The 21,418-nt window shown below is 54.5% G+C and overlaps 1 protein-coding gene across 10 annotated transcripts; it reads left to right on the top strand.

Moving 5' to 3' along the window:
* Window positions 1-1,250: 1,250 nt before the first annotated feature.
* ARHGEF40 (Rho guanine nucleotide exchange factor 40) lies at window positions 1,251-21,103 on the top strand. 10 transcript variants are annotated; one of them, XM_063697824.1, is made up of 24 exons: window positions 1,252-1,981; window positions 4,607-4,804; window positions 5,499-6,744; window positions 6,895-7,062; window positions 7,208-7,328; window positions 7,923-8,019; window positions 8,126-8,206; window positions 8,337-8,453; window positions 9,747-9,842; window positions 9,943-10,058; window positions 10,454-10,580; window positions 12,219-12,341; window positions 12,432-12,575; window positions 13,067-13,677; window positions 13,802-14,036; window positions 14,385-14,471; window positions 15,390-15,605; window positions 16,308-16,478; window positions 17,244-17,421; window positions 18,562-18,666; window positions 18,881-19,024; window positions 19,529-19,659; window positions 20,391-20,437; window positions 20,955-21,103. In XM_063697824.1, exons 1-23 carry the CDS (start codon window positions 1,979-1,981, stop codon window positions 20,430-20,432), a joined length of 4,557 nt encoding a protein of 1,518 aa, XP_063553894.1. In that variant the 5' UTR covers window positions 1,252-1,978; the 3' UTR covers window positions 20,433-20,437; window positions 20,955-21,103. The 10 variants fall into 10 exon arrangements, 9 of the variants coding, with proteins under 9 accessions (XP_063553894.1, XP_063553892.1, XP_055218421.1 ...); XM_063697822.1 differs by having other exon boundaries at window positions 19,517-19,659; XM_055362446.2 differs by having other exon boundaries at window positions 19,517-19,659; window positions 20,575-21,103.
* Window positions 21,104-21,418: the final 315 nt, after the last annotated feature.

Below are 21,418 nucleotides of genomic sequence, written 5' to 3'. Positions count from 1 at the left end.
CAATGGACAACCTTGGACCCTACCAAGTGTTCCCTAAACAATTTGCTGCAGTATAAGGAATGGAAGGCCTGGTGAGGAAAGGTTCAGACACTCTCAACACCGAGAATAGATGAGCTAGGTTTGAGACAGGTGAATAAGGTTTTTTAAACACTGGCCCCTGTAACCCGCCCCTGGGCAGTATTTACGGAATGGACACCAGGGGGTAGCAAAATCTCACTCTCCTAGCTCGCGGGCCCTCGTAATAGAGAACCTGGAGAGTGTCGGTGACTCGAGTGTCCCCTAGCCGGGTGTTAGAAAGAGCTCCAACTCCACGGCTCTAACTGTGCGGGGAAGATGGTTACCGGGGCTTGTTGCCATAGGTTCTTTTTTGACGCATGGAGCAGAGGCCTCTTCTTGCCTCTAAGAAGGATGAACACTTGCTCTGTCCTTTTCCAGGCTCAGCGGAGCGGAGAAAAAAGTGGAGGTTAGCGTCCAGAGGAGGTGAGAGAAGAGCAAGTCACCTTGGCGGCGCCCCCGCCTCCCCTCCCGCTGTTCCAACAACTGCCCAGAGGCTCCGGCCTCCGAGGAACTGCAGGCGAGGCCAGACGTTTTCTCATCATCGCCCTCCAGCTGCAGGGGCACACGCGTTCACGCCCCTCCGGGGACTATTCGGCTTTCCGATCTCCTCTCCTCTCCCTTCCGTCCACCCTTTAGAAGAGCTCACGGAGCTGCGGGGCTTCCCGGTGCCTGCTCAGAGGCCAGGCAGGGCATCTCCCCGCCGTGCCCGTGCCTCCCCCCGGGCTCCTGGGAGACCCCCCATCTGGCCTTCCTTTCCCATTCAGACACTGTCGGGGGACGCTCGGGGTTTGATGAGGGAGTGAGGCTAGAACTTTCGTAACTAGCCCACCCTGCTTTGTCTCCTGAGCCAGATACCCACCCATTCCCATGGCCACGAGCCCTAGCGGCCCTGTGGGACTCTATAGCCACCCCAACAGAAGGAAGGGGCTGGCATCCAGTACCGAATCCTCGAACTGGAGGCCTGGTGCCTTCCCTCTTCTAGCCGAATAGAGAGATAGGGATGCGGAAGGGAAGGGCCACGGAGGAGAGAACTCAGAAAATGTCCGGCGAAATGCACGCCCCTACATAAGCATCCCGATCCGGGAACCCTGCCCCCTTGGCCAGGATGTCCGCCCCCTATCCCAAGCCTTCGCTGCTCCCTAACTCCCGCACACTCCCGCCTTCCCCAGACAACACAGAGGAGCCCATTGTGAGCCCAGAGATTCCAGGCCCGGGGAGATGGAGGGAAAGGAGGGCGGGCAAGCCCCCGGGGGGTTGGGGAATCCCCTGATTTCCAGGCCCTCCGCTCTCTGCTAGGCAGGCAGGGGCCTGAAGGTCTCATTTGAGCCCTGGGTCCTGCCAAAGTCTAGAAACCGATGAGAGAAGAGGATCCCGGGCGAGTTAGAGCGGGGAGGCTTTCCAGCCGCAGGAAGACCCCAGTTCTGGGAAGGGGCGGCCCAGGGGAATTCACGCACGCCCCAGCCTTTGGAGCATCCCTTGCCGAGGCTAAACTGATCCCGAGGGGAGCGAGGCCGTGGCGGGAAAAGAGGGGCATCCTCGGCTGGGCGGGCCTCCGAGGGTCAGGGTCGAGGTTACCCGCTGGAGGGCGGGGCGGAGAAGAAAGAAGGTTGCCGGTGAACCGGACGGATAGGCTGGGGACGCCCGGGGAACAGCAGAGATCTCGGCGCGGGAGACAGAGTCCCGGCAAGGGGTCCCGCGCGGAGGCGGGGGCGGGCGCTGAAGGGCGGGGCGGGGAGGGGCGGCCGTCTCGGCCCTCCCTGGCGGGGCCCCGCGGCCTGGAAGCCGGAGCGGGCCGAGCCGCCACCGCGGCCGGAGCTGTCGCTTAGCCAGACCCGGCGAGACACGAGCGGCGGGAGGGAGGCGGTGGCGCGCCCGGCCCCGCCCGCCCGACCAAGCGTCGGACGCGGCCCGGCGCCGAGCCATGGTGAGTCCAGCGTCGCAGCCCCCTGGGTCCCCTCGGCCTTCGCGCAGCCCGCTCCGGGCCCCCAAGTCCTCAGCCTGGTGCCTCCCGAGCCTGCCTCGGACTGTTCGGCCCCTCTGGGACTCTCCTCCCTCCCATCCCCCCTTTTTGGATTTGTCTGTCTGTCTGTCTGCCCGACTGTTTAGCACTGTCCCCACCGGGTATTGCCCTCACCCTTTCTTCCTCGTCTCCTCCGCCTCCTCCCCCATCCTCCCCTGGGTCTCTCCCCTAATCCACACACCTCCCCGCTCCCCGCCCTCCTCTGTCCTGACCTGTGCCTTCCTTTCCTGGAGCTTCCCTCCCCCTCCTGGTCCGAGCTCCTTACCCGCGGGAGACCCCTGCGGGTTGGTCCTGCAGCGACCCTGGAAGAGGCCCGGCCCCTCGGGTCATGAGAACTGACCTGCATGGAACCACCATTTTCCATCCCTGTCCCCAACCCGGTGAGGCAGGCCCACCCATCCGGCCCTAGGGGACTGGCCACAGCTGTGGCTGGGCCGGGTCCCGGGGCATGGCCAAAGAGGGAAATTCCCGCAGAGAAAAAGAGCTGCCTCAGGGTAGTTGGGGGTGCTTGGGGGGGAGCTCACAGTACCAGGGGGCGTGACACTGCCAGAGCCGACCAGAGCTCTTGCTGCAGGGAACTGAAGGCTGCCTCAGGGCACTCCTGCTACAGAGGGGAGGGAACACGAGCCGGAGCTCCCTGCAGGGACTAGGGGACCCTGGCAGCAGCAACTTGGGGCGCTGGAAGCTGGAGGGTACGCTAAGGAGAAGCCCACACCAACAGGAGTGAACACTGCCCTGGGAACTTTCACTGCAGAGTACTCTGAAGCACCGCTGCGAGAGTGGGCACTGCCAGAGAGAGCGCCCACTGCAAAGAGGGCGGGGGCATGGCCAAGGGGGCGCTCGCTGCAGAGTGGAGGAGGGGGAGAGGCCTTGCCAGGGGGAGCTCACCGCAGGGAGTGGAGGAGGGGCAGGGGCACTACTGGGGCCGCCCCTCTACGGAGGGAAGGGCACCCTCTGGCAGGGAGGCTGGAGGAAGAAGAAAGAGGAACTGGGCCAGGGAGAGCTGACTCAGTCTCTCTGGTCTCCTCTCTGGTCCCCGCCGGCAGGAGGCTGGGTCTCCGTGTTCCCGCCCGCCGCCTCCCTCCCCAGACCCCTCCTCCCCTCCTGCCGCGGCCGTTTCCTGTGGCTGAGACTCTCGCTCAGCCATGAGCTCACCGCCCCTAATGGGTTGCAGCTGCCTCGCTGCTCAAGCCCTAGCTCCGCACTCCCTGCCTTCGAGCAGACGGCCCCACTCTGCCTCACCCCCGCCCATCTCTACCTTCCCCCCACCCACGCGCACTGCGTCCGCCTGGTCCCGGGAACACTGGGGGTCTGTCTGCTCGCCCACACACCTTGGGGCCGGGTCTGCGCGCTGACGCACTGAATGTCCCGTCTCTGGAGTGGTTGCCCTAACTTCCCAGACGGTCAAGACAAACGGGCAACTCTGGATGGAGCTCAGAGAAAAATAAGCTATTTTGTTTTATGGCAAAGGCAAGACATGGGGGTAGGGCAGGTAGAGACCAAGGTAAAGGCTGCATTGAGTATCCCCTTCCCCATTTACAGCAAAAAAGAAAAAAAAAATCCAGTAAAAGGGACTTCAAAGACTGTCTTGAAAAAGAAGTTTGCAAAGGAATAGCCCAAGGGGCGGTTGTTTAGGTTACAAGTTGGAGAAAGATGTCTCATTGACTCACTTAGGGAGGGGAGTCTGGATGAAGCAGTGCTGAGTCTTTTTGAGACTCCTAGTGGAGGTTGGCAGAGAGAGGTCCCACTGGAATCAGAAAAGATCAGCTCGAATGCGCACCATCAAGGCCTCCTCCTCCCTTCCCACAAGTTCCTCTTGTGACTTTTTTCTCTTTCAACTGCCCCCACCCGATTCTTTGTAATCCAATCCCACATGCTCTAAGATTGGGTGATTGCTTCAGAGCCACTGTGGGAGAAGGAAGAGGGATGCTAGAAAGACCCAAGACAGTCACAGACGGTCTTTCCATCCTCCTCTTTCCACCAAATGACCATCTCTAGCATATAAATGAGCATCTCTCTTTCACCAAATGATCATCTCTGGGACATAATTGTGGGTGATGGCACCTCCAGTTAAGATGGGGAGCTCTGGATGGTGGGTCTTATCAGAAGGGATTTGCAGGTTGGCTGTGTGGAAGTCTCCCTCATCCCCTCGAGTTCTCAGCCATAAGCTCCGTCCCCTGATAGCCCAGAAGCCTGTCTTTTCTCCCCTGGGAAAGATCTATGCAATCACCCCAACTCACGAGCACCCGGAACAGCCCTGATCAGGGGCATTCACAACAAATTCTCCCTGGATCTCCAAAGCCAAGGTCTCAGAGCTTGAGTGTTGAGCGCCCTGCCAGGTTTATGCACTCTGGCCCAGCCCCACTCCTGTTCTGGGCTCATCAGCCAGCGTTTCCTGAGTGCTCATTTTTTGCCCACATTGTACAATCGGGGCTTTGGAGAACACAGCCAACCCCAGACCAGTGCAGCTCCCAAGGAGCCATGATTGGGTGATCTCTAGGGATCTGTAGCCTGGTCCTATCTCTACAGGAGCCTGAGCCAGTGGAGGACTGTGTGCAGAGCACTCTCGCCGCCCTGTATCCACCCTTTGAGGCAACAGCCCCCACCCTGTTGGGCCAGGTGTTCCAGGTGGTGGAGAGGACTTATCGGGAGGACGCACTGAGGTACACGCTGGACTTCCTGGTACCAGCCAAGCACCTGCTTGCCAAGGTCCAGCAGGAAGCCTGTGTGAGTGGCCGTGCATCACTATTCTGCCTTCCCCAAGATCCACTGCCACACTCTACAGACTAGCCAGGCTTACTAATGCCCCCACTAACCTAGAGATACAGCCTCCCTTGATACCGATCTCTCCAGAATCACTTAAGCTTCATTCTCTGACCTCTCACAAACTTTGACCTTCACAGGCACTGACCATTCAGATGCTAACACACACACACACACACACACACATTCATCTTCCCCAAATTCATCTTGACCCTTAATACTGACCCCCAAAGACCCTAACTCTCCAGACCTAATTCCAGACATCTTCTCTCCCTCATATGAATTTCTCAAGATACTAACTCCCCCGTACATTAGTCAACAGAGATCCTTCATTTCTACAGATATAAAGACTCCTAAGAGTCTTTAACTTCTCCAAGACAATGGCATCTGCTGACCATGTCTTGGTAACGATTCAGTTCTTACCCTCCCACACATGGAACTAGCTTCCTGAAGAATCTTCCTACTACTGGGAGACCGATCAGTCCCAATCCCTTCCTCTCTGCCACCTGAATACCCCAAATCTCCCCTCCTGCTCTCCTGAGAGTATAACCTTCCAGGCATAAGGCTGGTCCTGCCTAGGGTGGGCCCATTCTAACTGCCCTCTTCTGCTGGTTTCTTCAGCAGAGGCCTGAGTGCAGCCTCCCACCTCTCTCCCCAGGCCCAATACAGTGGATTCCTCTTCTTCCATGAGGGGTGGCCGCTCTGCCTGCATGAACAGGTGGTGGTGCAGCTAGCAGCCCTACCCTGGCAACTGCTGCGCCCAGGAGACTTCTATCTGCAGGTGGTGCCCTCAGCTGCCCAAGCACCACGACTAGCACTCAAGTGTCTGGCCCCTGGGGGTGGGCGGGTGCAGGAGATTCCTGTGCCCAATGAGGCTTGTGCCTACCTATTCACACCTGAGTGGCTGCAAGGCATCAACAAGGACCGGCCAACAGGTCGCCTCAGTACCTGCCTACTGTCTGCGCCCTCTGGGATTCAGCGGCTGCCCTGGGCTGAGCTCATCTGTCCACGATTTGTGCACAAAGAGGGCCTCATGGTTGGACATCAGCCAAGTACACTGCCCCCAGAACTGCCCTCTGGACCTCCAGGGCTTCCCAGCCCTCCACTTCCTGAGGAGGCGCTGGGTACCCGGAGTCCTGGGGATGGGCACAATGCCCCTGTGGAAGGACCTGAGGGTGAGTATGTGGAGCTGTTAGAGGTGACGCTGCCCGTGAGGGGGAGCCCAACAGATGCTGAAGGCTCCCCGGGCCTCTCCAGAGTCCGGACGGTACCCACCCGCAAGGGCGCTGGAGGGAAGGGCCGCCACCGGAGACACCGGGCGTGGATGCACCAGAAGGGCCTGGGGCCTCGGGACCAGGATGGAGCACGCCCACCTGGCGAGGGGAGCAGCACCGGAGCCTCCCCTGAGTCTCCCCCAGGAGCTGAGGCTGTCCCAGAGGCAGCAGTCTTGGAGGTGTCTGAGCCCCCAGCAGAGGCTGTGGGAGAAGCCTCCGAATCTTGCCCCCTGAGGCCAGGGGAGCTTAGAGGAGGAGGAGGAGGCCAGGGGGCTGAAGGACCACCTGGTACCCCTCGGAGAACAGGCAAAGGAAACAGAAGAAAGAAGCGAGCTGCAGGTCGAGGGGCTCTTAGCCGAGGAGGGGACAGTGCCCCACTGAGCCCTGGGGACAAGGAAGATGCCAGCCACCAAGAAGCCCTTGGCAATCTGCCCTCACCAAGTGAGCACAAGCTTCCAGAATGCCGCCTGGTTAAGGAGGAATATGAAGGCTCAGGGAAGCCAGAACCTGAGCCAAAAGAGCTCAAAACAGCAGGCGAGAAAGAGCCTCAGCCCTCTGAAGCCTGTGGGCCTACAGAAGAGGGGGCCAGAGAGAGAGAGCTGGAGGGGCCAGGCCTGGTGTGTATGGCAGGTGAGATGACATGGAGTGAGGCTCATGGGGCAAGGGCCAAAGCAGGTCGGCCTATGGGAGGGGGCAGGAGGAGGAGCAGGGTTAGGCTGGGAGCAGAACAACCAGAACCATCTTAACTTCAGTCCCGTTTTTCTCTGTGTGTCTGTGCAGGACACACAGGCCCAGAAGGCCTCCTGTCTGACACTCCAACACCTCCGCTGGAGACTGTGCAGGAAGGAAAAGGGGACAACATTCCAGAAGAGGCCCTTGCAGTCTCCGTCTCTGATCACCCTGATGTAGCTTGGGACTTGATGGCATCTGGATTCCTCATCCTGACGGGTCAGTGGGCATCAGTGGGTGAAGGGAAAAAGGACTGGGAAAGAGAAGCAATTGGGTGGGCTTGGGGACTCGGGGAGGCAGGGTGGAAAGGAGGTAGGCATGGACTGCTCCCAGCCAGGACAGCCTGGCCATTTTGTGTCTTCAGGAGGGGTGGACCAGAGTGGGCGAGCTCTGCTGACCATTACCCCACCGTGCCCTCCTGAGGAGCCCCCACCCTCCCGAGACACGCTGAACACAACTCTTCATTACCTCCACTCACTGCTCAGGTAACCGAGGCCCAGTCCTGGCACCCTGGACACTAACCTCCTGATTCATGAGGACCCTCACCTCCTTCTTCTCAGGACACTGACCTTCTGACCTCTAAGGACACCTACTTCTTCAACCTTCAGATTTCAAGTCATTGACCTTTGGCCTTACTGACCCTGACTTCCAGCTTCATATCTTCACTGATCTTCAAAAGCAACACTGTTGACTTTCACTCTCTTCCAACCCTACCAAGATCATCAGGACATTGGTTCACTGATTCAACAGACATTTATTGAGCACTGAGTACCTATTAGGCACCATACTACAGGCTGATATTGAATGCATGCCATTTCAGAACAGAATTCTTAACTTTCCAGACCTTAATCCCTTGACCTAGTAGCCATATGAATATAGACCCCTGACTGCTAGGTGACTTCCTCTTGTACACACATCCCAGAATTTGGCCCTTTGCCCATTTCTTCCCAAATGTACCGGCAACTAATTTCTCCTCAGGACTATTAACTAAAAACAAACCCTGTATGTCTGCCTTGCCTTATCTGCTATCCCCCAAAACACACACACAGCAGCCTCCTTGGCTCTTCCTGCTCCCGCAGGCCTGATCTACAGACACTGGGGCTGTCCGTCCTGCTGGACCTTCGCCAGGCACCTCCACTGCCTCCAGCACTCGTTCCTGTCTTGAGCCAACTTCAGGTAACCACCCCTTGAACAAGCAGTTCCCCTGGATCCTAACTCTTCACTAGTGGCCAGTCCAGGACACCCGATTGCCCAGTTTAGGGTTATTCTTTTCTGCCCTTAGGACTCAGGAGATCCTCCCCTTGTTCAGCGGCTGCTGATTCTCATTCATGATGACCTTCCAGCTGAACTCTGTGGATTTCAGGTTTGAGCCCTTCATTCCCACCTAGTTTCCCATCAGTAGTGGGGAGAGGAGAAGAGGCTGGCTGGAGCCCCAGGCTGGTTTCTGAGTCCTTGGGTGCCCAGGAAGAAACCCCCTGCCTTACCCTCTACAGGGTGCTGAGGTGCTGTCAGAGAATGATCTGAAAAGAGTGGCCAAGCCAGAGGAGCTGCAGTGGGAGTTAGGAGGTCACAGGGACCCCTCTCCCAGTCACTGGGTAGAGATACACCAGGTAAGCTTCCCCTCTACCACCTACCAAGCTGGGAGCCAGGAATAACCCAGCTGAAGACATTCTAGGAGAGAGGCCAGGTCCAGGACACACCATGGGGTTGCAAAACAGTGGTTTCCATTCCATTAAATTCAACAAGTATTTATGGCTCCCAAATCATGAGGAAAACATGTGCACTGTGCCATGGTCTACTGGGGAGATAGGAGGAGTATGATAAATTATTATAATTATTATTTTTAGACAGTCTCACTCTGTCGCCCAGGCTGGAGTGCAATGCTTCGATCACAGCTTACTGCAGCCTCGACCCTCTGGACTCAAGCGATCCTCCCATGTCAACCTCTTGAGTAGCTGTGGCTACAGGCATGTGCCACCACACCCAGCTAGTTTTTGTATTTTTTTTTTTTTTTTTTTTTTGTAGAGACGGGGTTTTGCCATGTTGCCCAGGCTGGTCTCAAACTCCTGGACTCCAGTGATCCGCCCATCTCAGCCTCCCGAAGTGCTAAGATTACAGGCATGAGCGACTATGCCCAGCCAAATAAATTCTTAATATGACATTAAGTAGTATATGATTTTTGGTGGGAGATAAATCATGAAACAAGTAGAGAAGAGTGCAAGATAGTGTCATTGGGTTTCTGGAAAGCACTGAGAGTCAAAAGGCTGGTTCTTGTTCCAAATTACTTTACCTCACTTGCAGAAATAGTGCCCTTTCTGTATCCGCTCCTTGCACCAACATCCAGGCCTCAAGATCCTCATCAGCGAAGTGTAACAATCACAATATAATTGCTAAAGGTCCTTCCAGCACTTATCTCATGTAATTCTATGAATATAAGTGTTGTGAGTACTCAAGAGAGAAATAAATATGATCTGAGCTGAGTATGAAAGAGGGGTCTGTAGATGGTCTCTAAGCTTCGCCTTTAGTGTCAAAGGGGAAATTGACATGAATAGGCAGAGAGAGGGGGTGTGACAGGGTGAAGCCCCACTGAAGACAGAGAGAAAGGAAAGTCACAGTTACCAAGCTGTACAATGTGCCAGGCCCACGTTAGTGGCTAAACTGGCATCATATCCTTAAAAATCACAGAAGCCTTTCTTATCCTGACTTTACAGTTGAGGAACTGAAGTTCAGGAAGGTTTCTGAACCTGCCCAACATCATACAATTAGTTAGCAACAAAGTCAGGAACTGAATTCAGCATTGCCTCCATAAAAGTCTCTGGGGCTACTGCACCCCAACCCTAGGGCTTAATTAAGTTCCTTCTTAAACTCTGATCCTCAACTCCATCCCTGCGTGTGGGTTTCAGGAAGTGGTAAGGCTATGTCGCCTGTGCCAAGGTGTGCTGGGCTCGGTACGGCAGGCCATTGAGGAGCTGGAGGGAGCAGCAGAGCCAGAGGAAGAGGTATGAAATGAGATGGGACAGTGGGGGGATGGGATTGGGATGGGGCTGGGGTGGAGACTCTCTGGTGGTACCCTAACTGGCAACTCCTCCCTATCCCCAGGAGGCAGTGGGAATGCCCAAGCCACTGCAGAAGGTGCTGGCAGATCCCCGGCTGACGGCACTGCAGAGGGATGGGGGGGCCATCCTGATGAGGCTGCGCTCCACTCCCAGCAGCAAGTACGAAGTATGGGTGTGCGGAGGCAGGTGGAAGTGGGAGGTGGAGACACAGCTGAAGGCTGCCAACAAACCTTAGCTGCCAGACCATTCTTACTGTGCATGTATCTGGGCAAGATACTATGCTTTTACACTTACTGTCTCATAACCCTCACAACATCCTTATGTGCCATTTACTATTACAAATGAGGATTTGGAGGATCAGAAATGTTAACTGTCTTGGCCAACATCGGTCAGTAAAGAGTCAGGATTCAAACCAAAGCAGTCAGGGTTCAGCCCATGCTTTTGATCCATGCTGCTATGCAACCTCTCATGTTTGCATCCCTCAGAGGCACGGAAGGACAGAATTGAGGGGCTCAACAAGGGAAATGATTCATTCTTCTCTGCTCCTTCCCAAGGCTGGAGGGCCAAGGCCCAGCTGCACTGTATCAGGAAGTGGACGAGGCCATTCACCAGCTTGTGCGCCTCTCCAACCTGCACGTGCAGCAGCAAGAGCAGCGGCAGTGCCTGCGGCGACTCCAGCAGGTGAGCCAGGATCCCCACGTCCCTCTTACTCAGCCTGGGAGTGTGGCCTCCAGCACCTTTCCCGTTGGTACTTATAGTTGATGGTGTTCTTCTAGCCTGGCTTGGTTGAACGCCCCTCCCTCCTCCTCACATTTGTTGGTCAGTGTGAGATTCAACAAGAGGGTGGGAGCATCATAGCACCAGTAAAGAAAAGCCAGATCTCCCCCTCCCCACTGTTTATACTTGATCGAAAATGCTGAGAGATTGTGAGAGATGCTCAGCTGCCCTAGGGGATTCTGAAGAGCTGATCAACTCTGGAGTGCCTACCACCTTAGCTGAAAAATAATAAAAGTCTATGGATACCAGCTCATTAGTTACACTGCCACACACACACCCTTAACTCCTTATGCGATGTCATCCCTCAGACCTGAGGCCGGAAAGGTCCCACCTCCCTCCACCTTGGAAGGAGAGAGCATTGAAAGCACCTAAGAGGAACTACAGGCTTCTTTGTGGGGAAGATTCAGGAATAAGGCTGGCTTCTCTGAACCTTGATTCTTCTCTCCTGGGGTTAAGAGCCCCATAGGGATTTGCTCTCCGCCCTACCATGTGGGGTAGAGGGGGCTTTGAAATCTGATTGTTCCTCCTTAGCCCCTAGCATGGTGAATGGACACTTCATGGACCTGTACGTGGGCATCAGGGGAAAGGTCACCTCAGGGCCGGTGCTAAAGCGGGGGCCAAGACTTTCTGTTTCCTAGGATTTCTTCATATTGGCTTCCTCTAAGCCAATATCCTAGAGATGGGTTGCATCTCCTCCTGTTTGCTTACCTGCTTGTTAGCTGTTTCCCCAACTGTTTAAAAACAAGATTTGGAGTCTAACATGCTCAGCTTGAGTTCTAGTTCTGCCATGTGTAAGATGTTGGACAAGTCATGAAGCTTCTCTGAGTTCCCAAGTCCTCATCTATAGAATGTGGATGGTAACAATTAACTCACAACGCGGTCAGAAAGATCAAATGAATTCAGCAAAGGACTATAAAAGTGGTTATTGTTGGCACTGGCTATTAGGAACAGTCTCAGACTTCTCATCCTCAGGCTGTCCCACCCCCAGCTTCCAGCCTTTCTTCAGAGGAAAATATTACCATCCCTTTTTGGTCAAACATCTCAGAACCAGCATGAGAGTTCATATAGCCCCATATTAGGAAATTAAAGCCGGACACACACACACAAACACACACACACACACACACACACACCCCTTCTGTGCTGTTTCTCCAGGCTTGGTCCCTGGGACCCTTTCCCACCAGTTGCCAAGGCTTGGTGAAGGCCCTCAGTCATCCCTATGACCCTCATCCTGCTTTTGGTTCACCCCAGTTTGATGTACTTCACCCTCGGCATAGCCCTGGAACTTTGACCCACTCCCTCAGTGCTTCACATCAGCCCAGCTTCCCTCTCATCTGCCTTACCAAAGATTTCTTACTCAGTTTCTCATTTGACCCTTGTGGAAGCTATTACCATTCACTGTTGTCATTCCCACATTGCAGATGGGATGCAATAGTTCACTCAAAGTTCTATAGATTGGGGTGGTGGAGCTGATGCTGGATCTCAGCCCTTCCTTGCCTTTCCACTCCATGACCCCCTGCCCTCCCACCCCATCTGCCTCAGGTGTTGCAGTGGCTCTCGGGCCCAGGGGAGGAGCAGCTGGCAAGCTTTGCTATGCCTGGGGACACCTTGTCTGCCCTGCAGGAGACAGAGCTGCGATTCCGGGCTTTCAGTGCTGAGGTCCAGGTGAGAAGGGGCTGGAGGGCAGGTGAGAGGAGGCAGGAGGAGACTACCTAGGAGTGAGGACCAGGTCTGAGCGCAGCCTCCCTTCTCCAGGAGCGCCTGGCCCAGGCACGGGAGGCCCTGGCTCTGGAGGAGAATGCCACCTCCCAGAAGGTGCTGGATATCTTTGAACAGCGGCTGGAGCAGGTTGAGAGTGGCCTCCATCGGGCCCTGCGGCTACAGCGCTTCTTCCAGCAGGTGCATGCAGAGCCTTTTCCTTCTGTGCCCCCCATTTCCATTTATTCACTTCCTTTCTGCCTGGAGAGGCTAATCAAGTTGTTAAAAGTGGAGGCTGAGGAGCCCATCTCCTAGGTTTTTGCTCTTAGCTCTGCCACCTCCTTGCTGAATGGCATGGGACAAGATACTAAACCTGACTGTGCCTCCATAGATCTACCTCACAGGGCTGCTGTGGGGATTACACGAGGCAATACATAAAAGCCCTTAGCACAGAGCCTGCCACTCATAAATGTCATATGAGTACTGGTTATTCTTTTATATAGGCTCTTCCATCTCCATACCAACTCCGAGTGACATGGTTAGGCAGTGATGCTGGAACAGTGAGAAAACGGGAGAGTGATGGGCATTGGGAGGCCACAGGCAAGAGGACAAGGGCTGACATTGGGCATCCTTCGTGAGCAACACAGGCCCTTACCCTTTCTCTCCCATCCCCAACCCCTTTGACTTCGTAGGCACACGAATGGGTGGATGAGGGCTTTGCTCGGCTGGCAGGAGCTGGGCCAGGTCGGGAGGCTGTGCTGGCTGCACTGGCCCTGCGGCGGGCCCCAGAGCCCAGTGCCGGCACCTTCCAGGAGATGCGGGCCCTGGCCCTGGACCTGGGCAGCCCAGCAGCCCTGCGAGAATGGGGCCGCTGCCGGGCCCGCTGCCAAGAGCTGGAGAGGAGGATTCAGCAACATCTGGGAGAGGAGGCGAGCCCACGGGGCTACCGACGACGGCGGGCCGACAGTGCCAGCAGTGGAGGGGCCCAGTGGGGGCCCCACAGCCCCTCGCCCAGCCTCAGCTCCTTGCTGCTCCCCAGCAGCCCTGGGCCACGGCCAGCCCCATCCCATTGCTCCCTGGCCCCATGTGGAGAGGACTATGAGGAAGAGGGCCCTGAGCTGGCTCCAGAAGCAGAGGGAAGGCCCCCAAGAGCTGTGCTGATCCGAGGCCTGGAGGTCACCAGCACTGAGGTGGTAGACAGGACATGCTCACCACGGGAACACGTGCTGCTGGGCCGGGCTGGGGGGCCAGACGGACCCTGGGGAGTAGGCACCCCCCGGATGGAGCGCAAGCGAAGCATCAGGTGAGATCCCAGTCCAACCGGTGCTAAGAGGCGGAGCCAACTGCCCAGTAGGAAAAGAAGATGACATTGTTGGGGGTACTGGCTCCCTCCCACACCTCCTCTGCCACTCCTATTGTGCCTGCAGTGCCCAGCAGCGGCTGGTGTCTGAGCTGATTGCCTGTGAACAAGATTACGTGGCCACCTTGAGTGAGCCAGTGCCACCCCCTGCGCCTGAGCTGACTCCTGAACTTCGGGGCACCTGGGCTGCTGCCCTGAGTGCCCGGGAAAGGCTTCGCAGCTTCCACCGGACACACTTTCTGCGGGAGCTTCAGGGCTGCGCCACCCACCCCCTACGCATTGGGGCCTGCTTCCTTCGCCACGTGAGTGATCCCCTCAACTTCTTCCAGGTGCTCTCCCTTCTCTGTTCCAGCCTCATCTGTCCCTCTTTCTCAGTACCCACAGCCCTCTCCTCCCATGTGTGGTCCATGACCTTGGGGCCCAGCCCTGTTCTGTGGGCACTTCTGCCTCTACTCAGCCTCTGCGCCCTGCTCTCAAGAGCTGCCTGGACTATGCTCTCTCCACAGGGAGCCCTTCCCTCCCTGGTAGGCTGAGTGCTCCCTGGTGACCCATCCCTCATTTGGGCTACAGAGAGGATAGAGAGGGGGAAGAGAGAGGCTTGTCTGCAGCGGCCTCACCGGGGACTCCTTATCTGTTCTTTACTGGCACAGGGGGACCAGTTCAGCCTTTATGCACAGTACGTGAAGCACCGACACAAACTGGAGAATGGTCTGGCTGCGCTCAGTCCCTCAAGCAAGGTAACTTTTTCTCCAACCTTCAGAAGAAAAGTAGAGAGGCCAGAAAGACCTAAAAACCCACCCAACAAATCCCTCAGGGAAAAAAAGCTTTCCTGGATGTGCCCGGGAACATCACCTACCAATCATCTCCTAGAATTGCCGAGGGTGGGACAAGCACCGGACTGGTGAGGCCAGGTTCTTATCCAGTCCACCTGAGGGACCGGGCAGGACTCCTGATTCCTCTGGGCCTCTATTTCCACATCTGGTAAATGGGGGCAATAGTCACTATAGCCAGCTCACAGGGAAGATCTGAGCATCAGAAGAGCTCACATCAAAAGACGTACAAGTGACTAAAAGTTCAAAGGCAGTGGCCGGGCGTGGTGGCTCACACCTGTAATCCCAGCACTTTGGGAGGCCGAGGCGGGTGGATCACGAGGTCAGGAGATCAAGACTATCTGGCCAATATAGTGAAACCCCATCTCTACTAGAAATACAAAAAAAAAAATTAGCCAGGCGTGGTGGCGGGCACCTGTAGTCCCAGCTACTCGGGAGGCTGAGGCAGAAGAATGGCGTGAACCTGGGAGGCAGAGCTTGCAGTGAGCCGAGATTGTGCCACTGCACTCCAGCCTGGGCAACAGAGCAAGACTCCATCTCAGGGGAAAAAAAGAAAAGAAAAGAAAAGTTCAAAGCCAGAAAGTAAAGGGGATTACTATTTTGATTCTTCTTCCATCTCCCTTCAAGATATAGACAGTGATTGCTGGCCTGCAGGCCCCCACCTGCTTTCTTTCCAGGGAGAATGGTTTTGCCTTACTTTAGGGAGCATCTGGGCTTCATCTATACCCAAAAGCCTAGGGTATCACCCACCTACCCCCCAACCCCTGAGCTTGGCCCCCAGAGGCTCCAGCCCTCCCCTCATCTCTGTCTCTGTCCTCAACCTAGGGCTCCATGGAGGCTGGCCCTTACCTGCCCCGAGCCCTGCAGCAGCCTCTGGAACAGCTGACTCGGTATGGGCGGCTCCTGGAGGAGCTCCTGAGGGAAGCTGGGCCTGAGCTCAGTTCTGAGCGCCAGGCCCTTGGGGCTGCTGTACAGCTGCTCCAGGAACAAGAGGCCCGTGGCAGAGACCTGCTGGCCGTGGAGGCGGTGCGTGGCTGTGAGGTGAGGCCCTAGCTCCAGTCACTGCTGCTCAAACTGCCCAGCCCTGGCCTCAGAAGCCGTGTAGGTTGGTGACAGGAGAACCAGGCTCCAGGTCAGAGGGCTCCAGGCTCTAATTTCTAACCAGCTGGGTGGCCTTGATTGAGTCACTGAACTTCACTGGACTTCACTTTCCTCATTTGTAAATAAAGAAGCTATGTCCTCCCAACTTCCCATGTTCGGACATCCGCCTTGTACTCTCCTGTTCCTTTCCTAATTGTTATCTTTCCCCATCTACCCCATACTTCCTCCTGCACCTCAACACCCAACACATACCTTGTCTCGTCTACCTAGTCTTTTTCCAGCCCTGAGGTTCCAGAACATGTTGGAATCCTGTATCCTCCTCTGGAATAGACCTATTTCCCTTTCAGTTCTTTGCTGATTCTCTTCCTGGATCCCCAGCATGCAAAGGCTTCCCCACAGGTGGCTATAAACCCTACTATGCAGTGCACCTTGCCATCTTCAGAGGCAGGGCTGTGCTGCTCAGCTGAGTGCGCTGTGCATGGTGACCAGTTGATGGACCCTAGGCTGAGGGCTTCCCTGACTTCCTGACTCTACCTGAGAACCAGTGCATTTGGCCGCTTGCCCTATAAACCTATTTTTGCTCCCTGTAAAATACAAACAAAGGGCCCCTGGGCCAACCACTTTTCCTTTTCCTTTCTCCAGATAGATCTGAAGGAGCAGGGACAGCTCTTGCATCGAGACCCCTTCACTGTCATCTGTGGCCGAAAGAAGTGCCTTCGCCATGTCTTTCTCTTTGAGCATCTCCTCCTGTTCAGCAAGCTCAAGGGCCCTGAAGGGGGGTCAGAGACGTTTGTTTACAAGCAGGCCTTTAAGGTACGATTCCTGGAGTGAGTGGTGGAGGTGACAGGAAGTCATTCTCTTCCTGAGAACTCAGGATGTTCTGGAAATTCAACCCCAACAGAGGTTCAGAATCTGCATCATCTAGAATAGGCTTTGGCTTGTAATTGACTATCGAGTTAGGGTATCAGGGGATGTTAGAAGTCCCTGTCATTGGTCTACCTCATGAGGTTTTCCTTATCATTCATGCAGAACACTTAGGAGGCATTCCAAACTAGACTAGAAGAGGGACTTTCCCACTAAGGACACACACGCCTTTGGAATTAGGGGTGGTTCCTAGGGCATGAGGAGAAAGCACACTATACTTTGACTAAAGAATCCAAGAAGAGGGAGGCCTTGCTTTAGGGAAACAGCCTTGATATCCAGATAAGCATTTATAGCAACCTATGGTCCTGGATCAGGCAGTATGGAATGGATTCTAAGGGTTTCTAGACTTTGTACCCCCTGCACAGAGGGTAAGCATAGAGTATAGCATAGAGGAAAAGGCCTGGGTCCAATTCCGGCTCTAATAAGCTGTGAGAAGCCTTTGTGGAAGTTGCTTCATGTTTCTGGCCTCATTTCCCCTTCTGTAAATTATGGTTGTTACGAAGACTAAATGTAGAGCACTTGGCACATGATAGGTGTTGAGCAAACGTTTACTGAACATCTATCAGATGCCAGGCGAAGCCCAGTGCTTGCCATGTGGCGCCACCCAGCCAGGACTCACTCTGTCTTCACCCGCTGCCCTCTGCTCTTCCTCAGACTGCTGACATGGGGCTGACAGAAAACATCGGGGACAGCGGACTCTGCTTTGAGTTGTGGTTTCGGCGGCGGCGTGCACGAGAGGCATACACTCTGCAGGCAACCTCACCAGAGATCAAACTCAAGTGGACAAGTTCTATTGCCCAGCTGCTGTGGAGACAGGCAGCCCACAACAAGGGTACTGGGCAGAGCTGAGGAAGGGGGTGTTTGCAGTCAGGGTTATAGCAGGAAGTTTTCTGGAGAGTGTGCGAACTGCTTGGGAAAACAGTTTATAGGATGAAGAAAGAATGGCTTATAATAAGATTCAAGATTTGGCTTGAGAGATTACTGAAGTAGAAATGAGCCTAAGATATACCAAAAAGAAAGAGAAAGGTGGCAAATTTCAGGGAAGCAAGAGCAAGTAGGGGCCAGGTGCAGTGGCTCATGCCTGTAATCCCAGCGCATTTTGGGAGGCCAAAGTGGGAGGATTGTTTGAGGCCAGGTGTTCAAGACCAGCCTGGGCACATAGTGAGACCCCGTTTCCACAAAAAATTTTAAAATTAACTGGGCATGGTAGTACGCACCTATAGTCCTAGCTATTTGAGGGGTGAGGTAGGAGGATCGCTTGAGCCCAAATGTTCAAGGCTACAGTGAGCTATGGTGGTGCCACTGCACTTGAGCCTGAGTGACAGAGCAAGACTCTGTCTTTAAAGGATTTTTTTTTCAAATTTTTTAATAAAGCAAATGGCTGGGAAAAAAGGTGAGAAACTGCTCGCTTGGATTTAAGAACTGCTGCTACTTGCTGTGTGACCTGGACTAGTTTTTTGTTTGTTAGTTTTATTTTTATTTTTGGTTTTTTTGCTGGGCTTTACCTTGGTTTTAATTTTCTGAACTTCATTCTGCTCATCTGAAAAATGAAATACTAATGTCTTCATCTCAGTGTAATAGGGATGATTAGGTAAGGTCAAATATATGGAAGCACCTTGTAAACTGTAAAGGTATGTAAAAATGTGAGGGTTTTTTTGTTTTTTTTTGTGTGTGTGTGTGCTCTTAATGCCCAAGATGCAGAGCAGAAATTAGGCAGCTGGGATGCCGAACAGGCAGGATGCAACATATTGGAGAGAAGAGCCAGATATCTGAGGAGGAAGTCACACCATCATTGCCATCCATGTTGTGATAGTCAACAGAAGGAGTAAAAAGAGACCTCAGAGGAATGAAAGGGAGGAATGAGGATTGGGAAGGAACAAAAAAAAAAAAAAAAGAAAAAAATCAACCATGACATGCTAGGGCTAGAGAGAAGGGCAGGAAGAAGTTGGTAACAAGTGTCCCTATTCCCCAGAGCTCCGAGTGCAGCAGATGGTGTCCATGGGCATTGGGAATAAACCCTTCCTGGACATCAAAGCCCTTGGGGAGCGGACGCTGAGTGCCCTGCTCATTGGAAGAGGTGAGGGCCAGGGTGCTGGGGGGTGGCCCCCAGGAGTGAAGACCTTGACAATGAGGATACAAAGGGGAGGTGCGGTGGAAAGTCAGGAAAGGCATCTCGTCCCCAAATCAGTGGGACTGGCTGGGAGGCCCTCTGTGAGACTGAGGGTCATTCCAGGGAGCCAAGAGGGCTTTCCCACACCAGCACCCCACCCCCCACTCCCCACTCTCTGCAGCCGCCCGCACCCGGGCCTCCGTGGCCGTGTCATCCTTTGAGCATGCCGGCCCCTCCCTTCCCGGCCTTTCGCCGGGAGCCTGCTCCCTGCCTGCCCGCGTCGAGGAGGAGGCCTGGGATCTGGACGTCAAGCAAATTTCCCTGGGTGAGGCACCTCTCAAGGGGTGGCTCCCAACAGCTCGGTCATGGTGGTGATGTTCAGGCTGCTTGCTGCTGAGCAATTCCTTTTTCTAGCCAAGAAGCCCAGTTGCCATGACAACTATGTACAGCTTCCCCACCGCTAAAAGAGCCTTCCATCTGGTTGCTAGGGTGATGCTTACAACAGCCTGTTGCTAAGAAGCACTTCCTCTGTACCTCTCTCTCTAGCTCTTCTTGGGTTTCTATGGAAACTGCCTCAGCTTCCTGTTGTACCCTCCTGGTTCACCATGGCAATCCTTATAGTTTCCTGTCGCTTCTTCCCTGGTTGCTCTAATGATGCTGCTGACAATTTCCTGCCTCTTGGTAGGGGGTTCCCTTGCAACTGGATCGCTATGGTGACTCACAGCTTCCTGTTGCTATGGAGCTTTTTCTTCCCTGATGGAGCAGCTTGGTCGCTTAAGGTAATCTGGAGGGATTCTATACTCTGCTCTCACCCTAGCTTCCCCTTCAGCCCCAGAAACACTTGACTCTTCTGGAGATGTGTCCCCAGGACCAAGAAACAGCCCCAGCCTGCAACCCCCCCACCCTGGGAGCAGCACTCCCACCCTGGCCAGTCGAGGGATCTTAGGGCTATCCCGACAGGTAAGTTCCTACAACGAGGCTGGGAACAAGGTGATCTCTTTGGCTGCTTTCTGGATGGGCTTTTCTGATCATTCAACCCCAGGGGGGTTGGGGGAAAACTGTGAACTTGTGCTCCCAGCTGAGGCTACAGTCTGGATTTATTATCTTGTCTACCTTTCTCCTCTCCCCGGGACCTGGCTAAGAGGCATCGAGGTCATAGGTTAAAAGGAATCTTAAATAAGGAGTATAGTGCTGGGGTGGATGGAAAGGGGAGAATGCCAATGGCCTGGCTTGGACTTGGGTTAAAATGGCAAAACTCAGGCCAGGTAAGGTGGCTCATACCTGTAATCCCAGACTTTCAGAGGCTGAGGTGGGAGGATTACTTGAGCCCAGGAGTTCAAGACCAGCCTGGGCAACATAGTGAGACTCCATCTCTACAAAAAAAAAAAAATTAAATTAGCCGGACTTTTGAGGGGTGCACACCTATGGTCCCAGCTACTCGAGAGGCTGAAGCAGGAGGATCTCTTGAGCCCAGGAGGTTGAGACTTCAGTGAGCCATGTTTGTGCCACTGCACTCCAACCTGGGCGACAGTGAGCAGCTGTCTCTAAAAAAATAAAAGTAAATAGCAAAATTCAAGGACTTTGGGCAGGAAAGAGAGGTGAATTGACAGGCTTGTGGGGAGGAATGGAGGAAAAGAGAGAGAAAGACAAGAAATACGTCCCTAAATTCACTGTAGCTTCTCTCCCACCAGAGTCATGCTCGAGCCCTGAGTGACCCCACCACGCCTCTGTGACCTGGGTGAGTCAGCATCCCCAATTTCTACCACATCCAACACTCCTTCCATCTTGCATGTACCTTCCTTCCTGTCCCCGGCTACTTGGGAGTCAGCTTCTTCCCTCTCCCAACTCATCTCCCTCTTCTCTCCTGGCTTCTAGAGAAGATCCAGAACTTGCGTGCAGCTTCTCCTCTCAGCACACTTTGGGCTGGGATGGCAGTGGGGCATAATGGAGCACTGGGCGATCACTGAATTTCTTCCCTCTGCTTCCTGGACACAGAGGAGGTCTAACGACCAGAGTATTGCCCTGCCACCACTATCTCTAGTCTCCCTAGCTTGGTGCCTTCTCCTGCAGGAGTCAGAGCAGCCACATTGCTTGCCTTCATACCCTGGAGGTGGGGAAGTTATCCCTCTTCCGGTGCTTTCCCATCCTGGGCCACTGTATCCAGGACATCACTCCCATGCCAGCCCTCCCTGGCAGCCCATGTTCTCCTCTTTTCTCACCCCCTGACTTTCCCTGAGAAGAATCATCTCTGCCAGGTCAACTGGAGTTCCTGGTGACTCCATTCTGAGGTGTCACAAGAAATGAAGCTATGCAAACAATACGAGGGTGCGACAGGGGAACCGTAGACTTTATATATGTAATTACTGTTATTATACTATTGTTATATTAAATGTATTTACTCACACTTTGCCTCTAAGGAGCTAGAGTAGTCCTCTGGATTAAGGTGATAAATAACTTGAGCACTTTCCCTCAACCAGCCCTTAACTAGAACACAGAAAATAAAACCAAGACTGGAAGGTCCCCTCTACCCCTCCCAGGCCCAGAGCTAGCTGACTGTGTATGAGCCTGGGAGAATGTGTCTCCTCCACAGTGGCTCCCAGAGGTTCCACACACTCTCTGAAGCTCCTTCTCCCACACTGCACCTACTCCTTGAGGCTGAACTGGTCACAGACAAACTGGGATCCAGCACAGTCCAGCAGTTCTCAAAATGAGGTCCTCA

The sequence above is a fragment of the Gorilla gorilla genome, chromosome 15 (genome assembly GCF_029281585.2).
Source record: "Gorilla gorilla gorilla isolate KB3781 chromosome 15, NHGRI_mGorGor1-v2.1_pri, whole genome shotgun sequence".
Lineage (NCBI taxonomy): Eukaryota > Metazoa > Chordata > Mammalia > Primates > Hominidae > Gorilla > Gorilla gorilla.
Note: the sequence above shows the minus strand (reverse complement) of the source record. Positions and strands in the feature narration are given on the sequence as shown.

Bases quoted from the DNA above. Each gene is read 5' to 3' on its own strand.
- ARHGEF40 (XM_063697822.1), top strand. The intron at 12,342-12,431 runs GTGAGAAGGGGC...TCCCTTCTCCAG, and splicing joins CTTTCAGTGCTGAGGTCCAG to GAGCGCCTGGCCCAGGCACG. The intron at 18,667-18,880 runs GTGAGGGCCAGG...CACTCTCTGCAG, and splicing joins TGCCCTGCTCATTGGAAGAG to CCGCCCGCACCCGGGCCTCC.